Source organism: Cebus imitator, unplaced genomic scaffold, assembly GCF_001604975.1.
Source record: "Cebus imitator isolate Cc_AM_T3 unplaced genomic scaffold, Cebus_imitator-1.0 Scaffold26, whole genome shotgun sequence".
NCBI classification, from domain to species: Eukaryota; Metazoa; Chordata; class Mammalia; order Primates; family Cebidae; genus Cebus; species Cebus imitator.
The window spans coordinates 25,107-43,064 of record NW_016107341.1 but is presented as its reverse complement, the minus strand read 5'-3'; the positions used below and the strand labels follow the sequence as shown (position 1 = coordinate 43,064).

Sequence of the window (17,958 nt, the reverse complement as noted above, 5' to 3'; positions counted from 1 at the left end):
CCATACTTACCTGGCTAACCCCTATCATCACTCCCATTATCGTAATTTGTCTTTTGCTAATGCTAGCCCCTTTCTTTCTCAGGTTTTTACAAGCTTGCATAAGGGAAATTTCCAAGGTAGCTGTAAATCAAACGCTGCTTCACCCCTACATCCAACTCACAACCGAGGCACCGGCCAACTGACCCACCCCCCCACTCCACCCCTGTTCAGCAGGAAGTAGCCAGAAAACATCGGCGTCCTGTACCATACAAAAGGTCAAAATGTAAGGCCGGCTGCCTCACAGAGGGTTAAACGGACACATCCATCTCTCTCCGCGCCTGATAACTGCATCATCACCCAAGCTCGTTATCTGGCCTTGCCGCACGGCTTCCCCGCACCCGCCTCCGTATGCCAGACCCAAGCCCACATTCAGGACTAAATTATGCATTCAACCCCCAGCCCACTGTTAATAAACCCTGCAGGAAAATTTTTTAAAAGCAGGCCCATCAGACCCTGCCCGGTAGCAGTCTGCTCTGTATGCCCCAGGAAGGCCTGCTTACCCAAGGTTCCGCCCAACTACCCATAACCACTAGCTCCAGGCATTTCCTGCTTCTTAATAGCCAATAAAATTGTCTTCACTTTGTTTCCCCAACAGTCAATCAAGGCCCAAGGTCCCGCCCACCTACCCATAACCACTAGCTCCAGGCATTTCCTGCTTCTTAATAGCCAATAGGATTGCCTTCACTTTGTTTCCCCAACAGCCAATCAAGACCCACTTACCCAAAGTCCTGCCCGCCTACCAATAGCAACTAGTTTCAGGCACTTCCTGCTTCCTGACAGCCAATAAAATTGCCTTTGCTTTGTTTACCCAATAGCCAATCAATCACCTTCCCTTCCCATAAAATCCCATGACCTAAACAGCCGGGCACAACTTCTTTGGCCCCTTCCTGGACCACAGAACCTCGCTCAGGAGCTAAATAAATTAGCTTCTCATTTTCTCAATACTTGCCTCAGTTTCCTCATTTTACATCGGCAATAAAGCTTACAGAAGCAAGCCAGGTATTACATGGCAGCAGGAGTGGGTGCAAGAGTGTGGAAGAGAGAGGGAAAGAGAAAGGGAGACAGAGGAAAAGAGAGACAGAGAGAGACAGAGAGAATGAACATGAGAGGAGAGAACCGCCACACACATTTAAATCACCTGATCTCATGAGAACTTGCTCATGAGACAGCATGAGGGTGATGGTGCTAAACCATTACAAACTGCCCCCATGACCCAATCACCTCCCTCCGGGACCCTCAACACGTGGGGACTACAATTTGACATGGTATTTTGGTAGGGACACAGCCAAACCATATCATTCTGCCCCTGGGCCCTCCAAAACCTCATGTACTTCTCACATTTCAAAACCAATCATGCCTTCCAAACAGTCCCCCAAAGTCTTAAACTCATTCCAGCATGAACTCAAAAGTCCAAGTCCAAAGTCTCATCTGAGACAAGCAAGTCCCTTCTGCCTATGAGCCTGTAAAATCAAAAACTAGTTATTTGCAAGATACAATGGGGGTAGAGCCATTGGGTAAACAGACCCATTCCAAAGGGAGAAATCAGCCAAACAAAGGGGCTATAGGCCCAATGCAAGTCTGAAACTCAGCGGGGCAGTCATTAAATCTTAAAGGTCCAAAATAATCTCCTTCGGCTCTGTTTTTCACATCCAGGCCACACTAATGCAAGGAGTGGGCTCCTAAGGCTTAAGCAGCTCTTCCCCTGTGGTTCTGCAGGGTAGAGCCCCCACAGCTGCTTTTGCAGGCTGGTGCTGAGTGTCTGATGCTTTTCCAGGCTTACAATACAATCCATGAGGGCTCCCCCTTGCAGCAGACTTCTGCGTGGACATCCAGGCATTTCCATACATCCTCTGAAATCTAGGCAGAGGCTCCCAAACTCTTGCCTCCTGCACACCCACAGACCCAACACCACATGGAAGCCACAATGGTTTGGGGCCTGCACCCTCTGAAGCAACAGCTCAAGCTATATCTTGGCCCTTTTAGCCACAGCTGGAGCTGGACCAGCTGGGACACAGGGCACCATGGCCCAAGGCCTGACCCACAAAAACATTTTTCCCTTGTAGGCCTCTGGTCCTGTAATGTGGGGTCTGCTGTGAAGATCTCTGAAATTCCCCCTGGAGACATATTCCCCATTGTCTTAGATATTAACATTCAGCTCCTCTCAAGCAAATTTCTGTAGCTGGCTTGAATTTCTCCCCAGAAAATGGGTTTTTCTTTTCTATTGCATGGCCAGGCTGCAAATTTCCCAAACATTTATGCTCTGCTTCCCTTTTAAACACTAGTTCCAATTTCTGATCATCTATTTGTGAACACATATGACTGCACACTGTAAGGAGTAGCCAGGCCCCATCTTGAATGTTTTGCTGCTTAGAAATTTCTTCCAGCCAATACCCTAAATCACCTATCTCAAGTTCAAAGTTCCATAGGTCTCTAGGAAAGGGGGAAAATGCCACCAGTCTCTTTGCTAAAGTATAGCAAGAGTGACCTTTACTCCATTTCCCAATAAGTTCCTTATCTCTATCTGAGACCACCTTAGCCTGGACTTCACTGTCCATATCACTATCAGCATTTTGGTCAAAACCATTCAGTTCAGCAAGTCTCTAGAAGTTCAAAATTTTCCCACATCTTCCTGTCTTCTTATAAGCCCTCCAAACTGTTCTGACCTCTGCCTGTTACTCAGTTCCAAAGCTGCTTCCACATTTTCAGGTATCCTTAAAGCAGTATCCCACTCCTGGAACCAATTTTCTGTATTAGTCTATTCTCACACTGCTATAAATAAGAACTACCTGAGACTGAGTAATTTACAAAGAAAAGAGGTTTAATTGCCTCTCAATTTCACATGACTGGGGAGCCCTGAGGAAACTTAAAAACATGGTGGAACGTGAAGGGGACACAAGGCACATGGTGGCAGGGGAGAGCAAGTGAGTGGTGAGCTGCCACACATTTAACCCATCGGATGCCATGAGAACTATGGTCCTAACTGCCCCCATGATCCAATCACCTCCCAGCAGGTCCCTCCTTCAAAACGTGGGGATTACAATTCAACATGAGATTTGTGTAGGGACACAGAGCCAAGCCATATCAATATCCTACAAAACAAGATGCTAAGGAGATAAATGTTCCTCTTCTCTAATCTCCCTTCCAGCCTGAAAAGGACAAAAAAAGTGACCTAATTCTCTGCCAATCCTGTGCCCTTGCCCTGGCTCCATTTATTATCTGTATTCTTACCCCTATGTTGAATCTCTTCCTCATGAGGGAATCATGAGATTCTCATTCTTTCAACATGAGAAAAGCCTTCCTCCCGTCCTGGTCACACTTCAGCATAAACATTCATTCTCTACTCTTTCTGCATGCTAAGTGGTAGGAAAAAATAAAACTGGGTAGATTAACAGTGGCCAGGGTGAAGACAGGGGGTAGAGGAGGCTGTTTTAAAAAAGCAAGGTCAAGGAAATCCCCAAGAATGTAACTTCTAAGCAAGGGCCTTTGTAAGAAAAAGGAATGAGACATGTAAGGATCTGGGAGAGAAAGTTACTGTTGACAGGACAGTGCAGCAAGTGCAAATGCCCTGAAGCAGGAATAACCTTAATGAATTGTACTATGCTTTGAATAATGGTGGCCCTCCAAAATTCATGTTGAAATTTAATCCCCAAAGCAAAGTATTAAGAAGTGTGAACTTTGGGAGGGAATTAAGTCATCAGCGTTCTGCCCTCATAGATAGAATTAACACCCTTATAAAAGAGCTTGGGGGCGAAGGGAGTGCTCTCCTGTCATTTCATCCCCTTCAACCATGTGAGGACACATCATTCCTCACCTCCAGAGGACACAGCAACAAGACGCTATCTTGGAAGCACAACAGCCCTCACCAGATGCCAAACCTGCTGATGCCTTGATCTTGACTTCCAGCCTTCAAAGCTGTGAGAAAATAAATTTCTGTTCTTTATAAATTACCCAATCTGTGGTATTTTGTTATAGCAGCACAGACTAAGACAAGTTGGAAGAACAAAAAGGAGGCCAGCGTGACTAAAGCTGGAAGAGGAACAAGCATTTGTTTAATGCTTTTCTATCTTCCCTGCAGTACCTATGCCCCAGAAAAGATATGTTATACAGCACCTAGTACATTTTCCGGGATGCAGTATGCACATTGTTAATAATTGAATCAAGGATTTCCACTGCTTCTGCAAAGAAACACTGAGGTGAGTACTCCTTAAGCAAGAATATTAGTACTCCTTAAGCAAGAATATGTAAGTTTAATATGTAGGTTTTTTTTTTTCCTCAGCCAGTTAATAAAATTTTCTCTATCCACTTTAAAATGTGTTGAATGCATGTGTGAACTGAAATGTACTTCCAATATGCAGATAGTCTTAATTTTTACATAGTTGTTTAATTGTTTTGTGATTAACAAACCATTGAAAAATTAGTCTTAATTGTTGGGATTTTCTTACTGGCCTTATATAGAAGGATACAGATATCCTCACCCATTATTTATATATTCTACCTTTTATTCATGTGGCAAAACTACTCTTTTTGGTATTAAAAATGTAATTCATTTTGTTAATAAAGAGTTGGTGTTAAAAAAAAAAAAAAAAAGCTGAATAGAATAATACATACATGCACACTTAAGCTTCCAGAAGAAATTTCAAATCTTCAACACATCACTACAGGCTCCTTATCCAGCCCAGCCTTCCAAGTCCTGGGTATCCAATCACAAGGGAACACTTAGTTCCCTTGCCATTTCCTGCTTCCACCCCTTAGAACTCAAGCAGAACCCACTGCTTGGGACTCCCTGTCACTTCTGCCTGCCAAAAAATCCTACTCCTCCTTCCAGGTCCAAGACTCAGAAACCCTCCAGATTGATGCCCCCACCAGCATTACCCCTTCCTCCATACTGTGGCAGGCCAGGTCTCACTAATGCAGGCCTCCATTTCAACTGTCTCACTGACTGAGTAGCTAGGTCAAACATTAAAAGCCGATTGAGCTGGTGCCCCTATACAAAAGTCTGGATTGTAACAAAGAGCCCACCAAGAGTTTTGCCTAGACTTTTCCTGGGCCTTGAAGCATGACAAGATAAAGAAATAATTCTTAAGAGGATGCTTTTAGGATTCAGGCAACTCCCCAGGCCTCCACAACCAAGTTTATTGGGGTCAAAAGGAACTCCCCAGATCTTTATGATTTAGCAAGAGATAAGATAAAGGTAATCACCCCAGCACCTAGACTCATTTAGATTAAGTAAACTTACAAAGGCTCCAGAAGGAGGTCTTCAGGACTCAGACCTTAGTGATAGATTAAAAGAAGTTAATCACTTATGTGTTTAGATGAATATACACTTACATGTAGACACATAGCTTAGAAGGCATATAAGCTATGGAAAACTTTTCAATTTTGAGTTGGTCTGGTGATAATTTTTGGGCCTTCTCCCTATAACCAGTTGTAGAAATAAAAACTCTCTTCCTCCCCAGTTCATCTGCGTCTCATTACTGGGTCACAAGAAATAGCAGCCCAACTCTTGGTTTGGTCTGAGAACAAAACCTCCTGGCACTTTGTTCTTCCTTTTATAAAAATCTCATTCCCATTTTACACTCACTGCTTATGCTCCCTACCCACATGTTCCTCAGGTCACTGAAGACAGTGATTGTCTTCTCCTGGGAGGGGCAAAGAGCAAGGCAACAAATTTAGCATTGAAATGCCCAAAGGGTGCTACTTCCTACTGCTGTTTACCTGGACTGAGACATTCAGACCCTTGAGCCACATCTTGCAATTCTGTCTCCAGAGTTCTGCATTTCTCAAGAAAACTTAAGGGTTCTAATACCATAAATAAACTTTGATTCTTAGAAATGACTTTGCTTCTCTTCTTCCAAATCACAGTGGAAAACTTCTCACCATAAAACCTGTGGAAGTGGCCTAGCCAGAAGCCTAAGGGGCAAAAAAACAAACAAACAAAAAAAAAAAAAACACAACATACTGAGAGGATGCAAAATGTGGGAGAAGGTTTATTTTGAGCCCAGCTGAATCAAGAAACCTCAGGCCCTGTATCCAGGGATTTAATATGGGTCCCTCAGAACAGCATGGCTCTCCCTGTACAGAAGCTTCCCCTCGCACCGTCAATACAGACAACCAGAGGGACAGCGGCCACATACGTGGAAAGCAAGGTGACATTTTTGTCTCACTGGCTAACTCTAGGACACAGTAAATTACCACTCACAGGTACTACTGTTCTGAGACTTCCCAGAGCAATGTCGGACTTTGAACAGTGCCAAGAGCAGAGGTGGTGCACAAGAAAGCATTTATGGGAATTCAGGCACACGCACCCTTTACAACTTTCACACTCACTTCTCTCCCAAACACACGACTTCCACGGCTATATGTGGAACTGTAGTCAAGTTACAACTTTCAAGCCTTAGTTTTCATATTTGTACAATGGTCTAACATGGGGGGGTTGTGATGGAGGATTAGAAGAGAATACACATAAAGCCGCTACAACAGAGTACCTGACATTCAGTAGAGGCTCAGTAAATGGCAGGTAATATGGTATTTGCACTATTTATACCATGTCTAAAAGGGAATCTTACCAATGAGAGATCAAGCTCCTCAGAGCTGACAGAGCGCTGAGCTGGCCCCACACTTTGGCCTCAATTTATACAGCAGCCCCAATTACAAATGCATTCCACTGTTCTCACAGGGACACGAAGGTTATCCACCCACATGTTCCTTCAGGAGCTCAGAAAATATGGTCACTATACCCATATATAGCCTACGAGCAACCGTAAGAAAAAAGTGACTCAATTCAGTAAGTCCGGACATTACCAAAGACCAGCAAAAATCACATATAGAAGAAAATTCAGTAGACCATCAGCTTCTTTGAGACCACGCCTCAGTTTGTTTTTTTTTTTCTTAAATACAATATTATATCTACTACTGGCCTCTGCTATATATAGCTCAACAGAAAGAAAAAGAGAGAGAGAAAAGTGACTGTAATTGCATGAGAGATTGACGCAGATTCCTGTTTTGAGATCTAGCATATCCAGGTTTCTAAACAACAGTCCCTGCCTTCTACTGTGGGTTCAGAATGTCCCAAGAATTTAGGTTACTTTTTGATAACACTTAAATTCTCACTTTGCTTTAAACTTAATATACACAAAATCAACAACTTGGTAAGCCGTTGTCCCTAGGGCTAAAAAGCCTACAAAAATGAGGAAAATGGCACCTGTCATTTAAGAAGAGCTTACTCTCTAGTTAGGAGGCAAGATCTGTATGAGTCCCTCACAGCACAAGGACTAAGTGCCAGGGGGCATCTTTGACAGCCAGGCTCACAGAAGAAACGCTAGAAGAGGCTGGATTGCAAGGAAGGTTCCAAAGTGAGGAACTGGACCGAGCAGAATTCAGATATTTAGAGAAGAGAGGACACAACAGAAAAGAGAGCAGCATTCGTGAAGAGCAAGGAGGCAGCTAAAGGAAAGAGGTCCCTGGAGAGGTATTAGCCTGGACTGGGCTTACACAGAGAAAGACTAAGGCCGGGGCATCTCAACCCTTCCTATGCACCAGCATCCCCTGAGGACCTTCCAGAAATACCAGTGCCTGCGACCCACCCCCAGAGATTCGAGTCCACTGGTCTAGGGGTGAGAGAGAGAAAACTTACAGAGTATTAACAAAAAAGTTACGACATTTATTTTTCCTAATTACTTTTTTAGCACAAAAAAAAGGCAAAGTTGTTTTGGCAAGCTGAATAAGAGGATAGGAAATAACTGTTTCCCCTTTGGGTGACTAGCCCTCCTTTGAGAGAGATAGCTGTGCTTGGATGATCACCTAGAAGCTCTGTCTAGAGGAAATACACTAAAGCCTGCACTCCTCAGAGAAAAGCACACTGGTAGCTCTAAGACAGGGAGCGAGAGGGGCTGTCAGCACAGACCCAGCTATCTTAATCATAGTGAGGGAATGTGTACTCTTTCCAGGTCCACAGGGGGACATAGTTTGAAGTGGAAGAACTTCCCAGCGCCATGTCCCCCTCCCATCTCTCTCCATCCAGGAGATTTAACTGTTTGAATTTCACAGGCGTGAGAAGAAACTCAATGACTCCAGCGGAAGTTCTAAGGAACTCCTTTCATTGGCCAGGGGTCTCCCAGGTTAAAAGTCCCCTTCTTCTACACCTCTTCAGACTGCATGTTAGGGTCCCCTTCCATGAACACTGTCTTCGTGGAAGCCGTCTTTCTCTCTCCTGGATTTCCCCTCTGGGGTCCCCTTCCACACTCTCTCGTGGAAGTCTGTCTTCCCCACCTAAACTCCATCTCTCTCTATTCCCTTCCACTCAGTGTGGAAGCTCTTTTTCTCTCCTGGATTCCATCTTTCTGGATTCTCTCACTCAGTGTGAGAGTTAGCTGTTTCCTACTCTCTCCTTCTCCTGTTTCTCTCGCTCTTTAAATAAAATCACTTTTCTACAAATACTTTTGAGTCCGGCATTTACTGCACACTGCGCCGTGGTCCCCTCTCTCATTCTTGAGAGGACAAGCAATCAAGAACCTGGGGAAACATCCTCTCAGGGGAGCTGAGGGCACCCTGAACCCCAATATTACAATAGCTTTATTCTTTTTTACCTTCTTCCTTGCATTTTTAGACATTATTTTTTCACCATCCCTACTGAGCCTTGTATTTAAGCAACAACAACAAAAATGGCATGAAGTAGCAACTCTAATCTTACGTGATTATTTGCAGAGGCCAAATCCTCAAGTTTGAATTGCCTGACTAACATTAATCATAAAAAGCCCTTGCTTTTCACCATCTTTGTTTGCTTTTATCGGAGGAAGGGGGATAAATGAAGATACTTTTGTCTTTGAGGAACCAAAGATCTGAGCCTCAGAGGCCACTAACTTGCCTCCTTCACAGAGGGTCTCCCTCCCACTATGGTATCTACTGGGGAATTCAGTGTATGTACCCTCTCTCCAAGACACGGACTTCATATATCACATCCAAGAAAGAATAAAGGGGCAAGAACTTGGTCACCACCCTTCTCAAAGGATGAATCACTTATTTTGTGATCAGTGAACAACCAGAGTAGGCTGATCTAGACACTGGTTTGCCCTACATTGCACCACGTGGAGAGTGTTCATTCATCCTTTTCCCATTTGCCCTAGCTATGGGATGCTGCTTTGCTTTCTCCACTGAGAAAACCATTCTCTCCTTCCCCTTCTAGGTTTACCAGTCTAGATGAACTGAAACTGATTTCAGATGATTCCACAGTCAGCTAACAAGTTGAGATCAAGACTGACTCAGGAGCCCAGAGAGTAATTTAGTGCCCTTCTAACATAGACAGTGGGAAAGACTGCCTAAGCCGTGTGTTATACTAAAGCAAACTTTTAAAGGTAGCTGTGGGCAGAAGAGGGGAGACTATCTCCAGGTTTTCCTTCACACTAGGGGACAGGAGGGGAGGGAAAAGCAGAGGAAGGAAATTCATTGAACCATGTTTCCCAAAGTTTCTGTAGAAACTTGTTTAGTGAACGCTCCTAGGAAGCCGGAGGTAAGAACTGGGTAAGGGACTGTGCTAGGGCTGAAAAGGCCACACCACCTAAACAGTTTAGGAAGTGCTACCTACCCACCCTCACCAACTAGGGTCACAATGAAAACTGGCATATTAAACCTTCCAGGAGTCCCACAATAAAGAAAAATGTTTCATAAATGCAGCTATGGAAGCACCATGACTAACACTTCAGCTGCTTTATACAACTAAGCTGTCTGAAATGGCTGGGTATCCTTTATCTAAAATGCTTGGGCCCAGAGGTGTTTGATTTCAGGTTGTCTTCAGGCTTTGGAATATTTATATATACTTGAGACCTTGGGATGGGACACCAGTCTAAGCACAAAATTGGTTTCACATATATCTTGGATACATAGCCTGAAAGGCAAATTTTATACAGTATTTTAAAAATTTCTGTGCATGAAACAAATTTTGTGTTAAGTACTTTTGCGTGGCAATTCCCACTTGTAACATCAAGACAGTGCTCAAAAAGTTTTGGATTTTAGAGCATTTCATACTTTGGATTTGGGACATCAGCCTGTATTAGCCATATGTAGTTGCTGAGCATCTGAAGCATGGCTAGTGTGAATTCAGATGGGCTGTTAGTGTAAAACACATACTGGATTTCAAAGGCTTAGTACAAAAAAAATTGTAGAAATATCTCAGTTTCTTGAGGCAGTGTTGTTCTGTCACTCAGGCTGGAGCACAGTGGAACGAGTCTGCAGCTGGGACCACAAGTGTGTTCCACCATGCCCAGCTATTTTTTTTCCTATACTGACAGGATCTCCTGTGTTGCCCAAGTTGGTCTCAAAATCCTGGGCTCAAGTGATTCTCCCACCTCAGCCTCTCAAAGTGCTGTGATTACAGGCATGAGCCACCATGCCCAGCAAAAATTTTTTTTAGTATGGATTGTATGTTGAAATGATAGTATTAACATTTTGGAAATATGGGGTTAAAGTTATTAGTACTTCACTTGATTCTTTATACTTTTTTATATGGCTATAAGAAATATAAATTACATATATGGCTGCTCATATCCTATTTCTAGCACTCTTTCAGAAAATGCTAAGCCACAACACAGACTTGGAAACTTCAGATATTTCTTACCATCTTGGTATCTGTGCCATATTTCTAACTTGAAAGGGAAGTACTATAGCACAATACTGGGGAATGGTTTAAAAAAGATGTAAAAATCATCTGGGCATTCAAACTAGGATTCATAAGACAGTCAACCTAACAACATAAAAAATTCATAGGTTTCAAGGAATGAAGTCTATGTTTCCTACAAAAATGAACACCTTTCCTTTTCTGTCAATAATCCCTAGGACAGGCACAATGGTTCATGCCTATAATCCCAGCACTTTAGAGGCCGATGTTTGAGACCAGCTTGAGGGCATGAGTTTGAGACCAGCCTGAGCAATATAGGAAGCCCCATCACTACAACAAATTAAAAAGTTAGCCGGGCTTGGTAGAAAGCGTCCATAGTCTCTGCTACTCAGGAGGCTGAAGTGGGAGGGTCACTTGAGCCTAGGAGGTGGAGACTGCAGTTAGCGGTGGTCGTGCCACTGCACTCCAATCTGAGTGACGAAGTGAGTCCCTGCCTCAAAGAAAAAAAAAATCCTACAGATATTTATGGAAAAATAGAAAATTGTTTCACTTTGCCTTTCTATGACTATACCTGTAAAGCTATTCCTAGATAGGAATACACTTAGAATGAACAATTTTCATGCTGAAGATTGAACCTGGGATTTCAGCAACTGAAATCACTATGTGCACCCAGCACAGATAAAGACAACCGTTCCCTGAGGGGCTTCCCCAAGAGGATGCTGCTCAAGGCCAACTTGGTTATATATTAATATTCACTGTTCTATAATAGATTTCATTATCTCTCAGTCACCTCACAACTTGAAGTAAACCACTTTAACTCCTACGTTCTGTGAAAGGGCAACAGGTTATGCAGATGTCTGGAGTCCTTTGAGAAGCAAAAACTGTCATAATTAAGTTATACTGACCTCACTATTCAACTCATGAAAGGAAGTTGGTGAAACATTACCAGAGGAAACTACTTTTATGACTGAACAAGTAACTCCCTCTGAGGGTTCTTCCACTTCCTTTGTTGTATAACAGAAATAAGAACACCCATCTCACAAAGGAAGTTGATGATCAAACAGGGGAAAGCTGAATGCCCACCATGTTGCCTGGCACCAAGGAAACACAAATGCACTCTTCTCCGCTCTCTGAGCTTCAGTTCTCCTTGTCTTAAAGTTAGAGTTTGCACCTAAAGTTGAGAGGCTATTTATATCAGTTCTCATAAAGCAAGTAAGATTACAAAATGCACAGGAAACCACCTGTCAGACTAGGACAGGAACTGGGCTTTACGCTTTCTCGATTTTCTCAGAACTGGTAGTTCACTAACAGCAAGTTTCCACTGTCAAGTGGCTATTGTGTTGTTTCCTGGCATGTAAAACAGCAAGCTGGAGACATTCACACACAAGGGCAAGTGATGGGTTTCTCAGTGTCCCCAGGACCCTGCTCTAGCAGTTGCTGTCCTCTGTGGAAATGGCTCCACTGTAACACGCCCTATCCTTTCACTATTGAGGCCATTCCTGGGCCTCACCCTCCAGGCCCTCAAATCTTCATTTGCTGTGAGCACATATGGATGCCTCTCTTCTCTCCAACGAAGCATCTCCATTTGTATACATGTCTTCTCCCACCCTCAGACTAGGGGTCTCTCTCCCTTCTCCATTCCGTGGAATTTCTCTATGTCCAATCACCCTGTTCACTTCATAGACGGAGCTAAAGGGAGAAATATTGAGAGATCAGGAATTAATATGTATTAACTTTTTTTTCTGAAAAGCTGAAGCTATGATTACAATACCCTAAAGTTTCCTAAATAATCGCAGTGTGATATATTCTTATAGTAAGTAAATATGCAACAAAAGATTCATCTGGAATAGTAAAGTTCTTGGATGGGTTTCAAATGGATCATGGGCAATAGGAAACTTAATTGGACGTTTTGTCCCAAACTAATTTGAAAAACATCAATATTTCTAAGTGTCTGCATAAACGGATGAGTCCACTACCAAAGTCATCTATAATTACAAGAGCAATGGGTGAAAAAAGGTGAGGGGTCTGGATCACCCAGACCCCCAATCTATGTGCTGAAATATGTTGCAGAGGCCCTCTCTTAGCTCTTGGGACAGATGGACAAATTTCCCATACAAAATCAACCAGTTCTTGTCTCCACCCCAACATGTCCCTGTCATAGCACAGATCCAACCACATCACATTTGTCTACATTTTTTTCCCATCTGACAGGGTTCATTGGCTCCCCAGGGCTAAATATGTAATGCTCAATAACGTTTGCATAAAATGGAACATCTACTGGAGGAGGTATGCATCTCAAACCAGGAGCACTGTGGGCTGGGATTACACAAAGCCACAAGATGAACAAGGTGCATCTTCCTAGAGATAGAATTTAAAATGCTTTCCATATTAAAACATTTTGATTGAAAAGAGAAAGTAAAATCCACGTGGAGTTTAAAAAATAAAGTAGTCCTTTGGCAGCCTCACAGCTTCCAAATTCAGGGCTATCATCCAGACTGCTAGGTGTACCAGTTCCCTATTCTGTCTGCTGGAGGGCTCTCACCAAAACTAAGAAATTCCAGAAGCTCTGGACTCTTACAAGTGCATTATCAGTTTATCATAAGTCCAAGATCACCAATACCACTTTTTTTTTTCTTTTAGGCCAGTCAAGTGAAGCAGGGGGACTGGAGAAGGAACCAAGAAATCTGTAACTGGCTGTGATCAGTTGGCAACAACACTGCACTGGGACCAGTCAACCAGTGCCACTTTCCAGGTGAAAAAATAAACTAGGCGTATCTTGCCCAAAGTACTCAGAAAGTTAATGCTGACGATAGAAAAACATCTCTCCTCAATTGTTGGCCCAGCACATCACATAATTAATCCTTTTTAAAAGATGTTATGCTTTTTAAAGTCTAGAATAATGTACGATTGCTTGCTTGGGTTCAGGGGCCCTTTGATCACTTCCTGGGATAGAAGCTATCATTCTAGAGCCCCTCACCTCAAGCCTCTCCCCTCTTTCCTTGCTTGCTGCTTCACTGCTCAGCAGCGAACCCTTAAGAGTTCTGTAAACAGGAATCAGAAGCACCCTTTTTGGCTCTCTTAGGAAGCTGTGGGCGCACACCTGAAGCCTTTGGAGAGTCAGTACTCCTGCTGAAGGTGCAGCTGTGCAACTACTAAATCAACCTCCCCTCCAGAGAGGCTTCCGCACCCCCCAGAAGGGCTTCCAATCACCCAGAACTTTCTGAACTTTTCTCCAGCCTTCAAGGCTCTTGGCCAACCATGTCCCAAAGCAGGCGACAAGTGGCCGGGCAAACATCCTGAGAGGGAAGCGGGATTGCAGAACCAACTTCCTCCCTAAAAGTGCTTTTAGGAGCCGCAGAAGGACCCAGCCGGGACTCGGCGGGAGGGCGGGCGGCAGACACACCCCCCATCCGCTCCTGGAGCCACAGTCCGCACTCACCTTGGCGGACGTCTCCCCGAATAGAGGTCTGTTGTCCAGGCCACTGGTGCCGTAGGTCCTGGTAGCGAAGTCCTCCATTTTGGGGTTTCTTCACTTTCCCCAAGCCACTTAAAAGCAAGCCAGCATGACGTCCCGAGCTCTCAGGTCCACCACTGCAAGCCTCCTCCTCACGGCTCCCGCATAGCCGAACCTGAGCGGTCAAGGAAGCGCTGGCGCTGGCGGTGGGTGGGCGCTCACACCCGGAGAATCCGGCCGCTCTGCCCGGGCCACGCGCACCTCCTCATCTAGAGCAGCTGCCGCAGGAAGTGAAAGGAAACAAACGCTGCGTGGCGGACTCTCGGCGGGACGCCCCCGCCCGGGCAGCTCCCACTTCCTCAAATCTCAGCCCTCGGCGCCGCGCGGCTCTCCGCCCCCCCGGCCCCTGGGGCAGCACCGCCCGCCGCTCGAACCTCGCTGCGGTTAGCACAGCGAATCGCTGTGCCCCCGCCCCGGAGTGACTCCCACGCCTCGGCCCCCCTCCCCCCCATTTTTTACACAGTACTTTCCCATGTTTTCCCAGTTTTCTACAGTGAGCACGTATTCCTTCACGTTCAAGGGAGAAAAAGTTTTCTTGGAAGAACGCATTGCGAACCCCTCTCCTAGCCCTCTGCGCCTCCCCCGCTCCGTTCCCCAGCGGCGGGAGAAGTGAAATTGCCGAGGCACAGCCCAGCGCTCTGCACACCCACCCCGCGGCGCGGCGGGTTCAGGTCGCTGCCCGGGCCGAGCCAAGCAACTTGGATCCGTCTCCTGTGCTGCAGCTACCCAGGGCCGGCGTGCTCGCCAAACCTCCCGCACCTCCTGCTCTCGCCGCGCTCCCTGCCGGAACGGCAGCAGGAGTACGGCCTGGGCACAGCTAGAGGGAGAATCCCGCCTCGGCCCTGCCCAGATTGGCCCCGCGCCCGCCTAACCTGGGCATCCCCTTGGAGCCCGCACACTGGGGAGCCCTGGCCGCGCCGGGCAGCGAGGGCCCTGGGTGCACACCCACGCCGGAATCTGGTGCCGCGGCCGGGGACGCGGGCCAGATGAGTGGGAGTAGACCTTCCTCGCTGGCCGAGGGCGGGCGCGCGATCCCGGCGCAGCGCTGCAGATTCCTTCTCCGCTGCTTCTCAGCTCCCTAGACTCGGCCCGCGGCCTCCGTCTACAGCCGGCCCGGCCCGCCCAGCCCAGGTCACGTCATAACCGAGGCCACCAATCCCGCGGGCCGAGGCGCCACATTGGCTGCGGAGCTTTATTTCTAGAGGTGCCAGCTTATTCCCCGTGAAGCGGCCAATCTCCGCTGCTACACGTTTCTCAGCTTCTTAGTAATTAGCGTCCATGCGATCCACGTGGGCAAAGCACATTTCTGCAGATAGCCTTACACCTGGCTGAAAGCATTTTAAAAACAATCGACCTGCTTTAACTCCCTCAGTCTTCGCTTAACGAGGACAGAATGGCAGTCACTGGTAATTTTGGTTTAGGGTTGTTTGCATGTTTGCCTTGATTTGTTCTGTGGCAGAGATCTTATGTTGTTTACAGAAACAGTCAGGAGGCAGTAGTGCTAGATACTTATTTGACTTGTCCACTCATGCCGGCAGTGATGGTGCTGACTAAGCAAGTTTGCAGCAATGGAGCCGGTGCTTCCCGTACCAATCTCCTCTTCCAGGCTTTAGGGCACAGACAACTGCAAGTGAACAGGTCATGAAAAGTAACAACGTCACTCTACATTTCGAATCATGTATAAATATTAGGAAAAAAATACAGCTACGGTGGATTCTCAGGACACTATATAGCACCTAGATTGAAGAGAGTTCTGAAAATGTTTGTGTGCAGGGAGGGTCTGGGTTGGAAGTTGTACCCACACAACATTTAGAATCCAAGCCATGATTCCAGGCGTCTACCCAGCAGTTTACGACAAGGGATGGTCTAAAAACCACGTAGATACATAGATCTGGAATTTGCAACACGGAGCAGAATTAGTATGGTGCATATCTGATCTACAAGTTACGTATTTTACAATCATGTTTGTTTGTTCAGGACATCCTGATTAAACAGCAATGCTACAAAATCCTGCACCCAGTTATCTTAGAAGATTGGTTGTACAAATAACTTTATTCACTCACATTCAGCCACGTTCAACAAAATACTTTTGAGAATCTGCTATGTACCAGACAACTACCAGACATGGTAATATAGTGATGAAGACACAGGCATAGTCATAGTCTTGAAGCTGGAGTGGAAAACAGAGATACATAATTACAATCTAAAGAAAAGAGATATGATGGCTATGAGCACAAGCTTTGAGGTTAATCGTTTCTGCCCTAAAACCCTGACGCCACCAGCGACAAGCTATGTGATCTTAGACAAGTTATCTAACAACCTCTCTTGAGCTCCTTCAAATGTAAAAAGTGAATATCATAATAAGTGGAACTATAGTATCTATAGTTCAACTGTTTTTTAAAAAATGTATTTAATAAAGAATATATAAGGCACCAACAAATGGTAAGTATCCAAATGGTGGCTGTCATAAATGGTGACAAGGGCTGTGAACTGGACATGATGGGGTATTATGGGGATACATGGGAGGATACCCAGTAGTTTCAGGTGGCAGGAAAAGTTTTCCCCAGGAAGTCTTCTAAATAAAGACCCAAAAGGAGAGTGTGAGTTAGCCAAGACGAGAAGGAGAGGCAAAAAGCCAGTCCAGAGAGTCCAGATATCTGTGGAAGTTATGTTTAAGGTGGATGGTTGCATAAGGTATCATGATCTTCACACTCTAGAGCTGCTTATTCTTGTCTCATCAAGATTCTATGCCTCAGCTCCAACTGTTTTCCTGAAAACCAGCTTCCTCTGCTTCCTCATGATCACTACTTTCCCAAAACTTCAACTTGCATATGCCTTTAGTTTGTTTTGGTGCTAAGCTCAAGGAAAATGGACCTTACAGCTCCAGTGTCCACCACTTCTTGGCAGGCCCAGTCTCTATTTCTCAGTTCAGATTCTCACAAGGAGTTTCAATTGGCTCAGTCTGGATTATGGATGGATTTATAGTTGCATCAAGCTTTTCACCCCCAGCCAGTAGGAGGGACCAAGTAGCACCTAGCCTCTAAGGTCTGAAGGTCTCCCTCAGCCATGTGGGATAGAAGAATGTTTAAAAGATGATAGTATATGCAGAAGTCAGTGTTAAGATTCTCCAGTGACTTGTGCTCAAAGTGTGGATTTCCAGACCAACAGCATGGCCATCACCTTGCTGGCAATGCAAAATGTCTTTCTTCTTTTTTTTTTTTTTTTTTTTTTTTGATACAGAGCCTCACTCTGTAGCCCAGGCTGGAGTGCAGTGGCACGATCTCAGTTCACTGCAACCTCCGCCTTCCGGGTTCAAGCGATTCTCCTGCCTCACTCTCCCAAGTAGCTGGGACTACAGGTGTGTGCCACCATGCCCAGCTAATTGTTGTGTTTTTAGTAGACGGTGTTACACTGCATTAGCCAGGATGGTCTTGATCTCTTGACTTCATGATCTGCCTGCCTCAGCCTCCCAAAGTGCTGGGATTACACATGAGCCACCTTTCCTGGCCAGGAATGCAGAATTTCAAGCCTCACCCCAAAGCTACTGAATGTCAATCTACATTTTAATAAATACCCAGAGGATTCACATGCACATTGAAACTTGAAAAGTCCTTATTTCATCCACTTTTATTTTTACAAATTGGACCAAGGCTGTATAGTTTACTCTTGTAAATACCATGACTTTTCAATTCTTCTTCTTCAGTCTGCTTCAGCCACTCATTCCCATTTCATTCTGAACTTTGTTAACATTCAGAACTGTGCCAAGTCCGAAATAAATCCAGGCCGTTTGGTGAGC

The 17,958-nt window shown here is 45.1% G+C and overlaps 1 protein-coding gene across 2 annotated transcripts in view; it reads right to left on the bottom strand.

Annotated features, from left to right (window-relative positions):
* TMEM243 (transmembrane protein 243) overlaps window positions 1-15,303 on the bottom strand; it is a 37,322-nt gene extending 22,019 nt beyond the window's left edge. The window contains exons 1-2 of one of the 2 annotated variants that reach the window (XM_017523080.2): window positions 15,035-15,303; window positions 14,088-14,380 (exon numbers count right to left, since the gene is read on the bottom strand). In XM_017523080.2, the coding sequence (XP_017378569.1) occupies window positions 14,088-14,165 (78 nt within the window). In that variant the 5' untranslated portion in view covers window positions 14,166-14,380; window positions 15,035-15,303. The remainder of the gene's footprint in view (window positions 1-14,087; window positions 14,381-15,034) is intronic. The other variant, XM_037736530.1, reaches the window with a different exon arrangement.
* Between the last annotated feature and the right edge of the window lie 2,655 nt (window positions 15,304-17,958).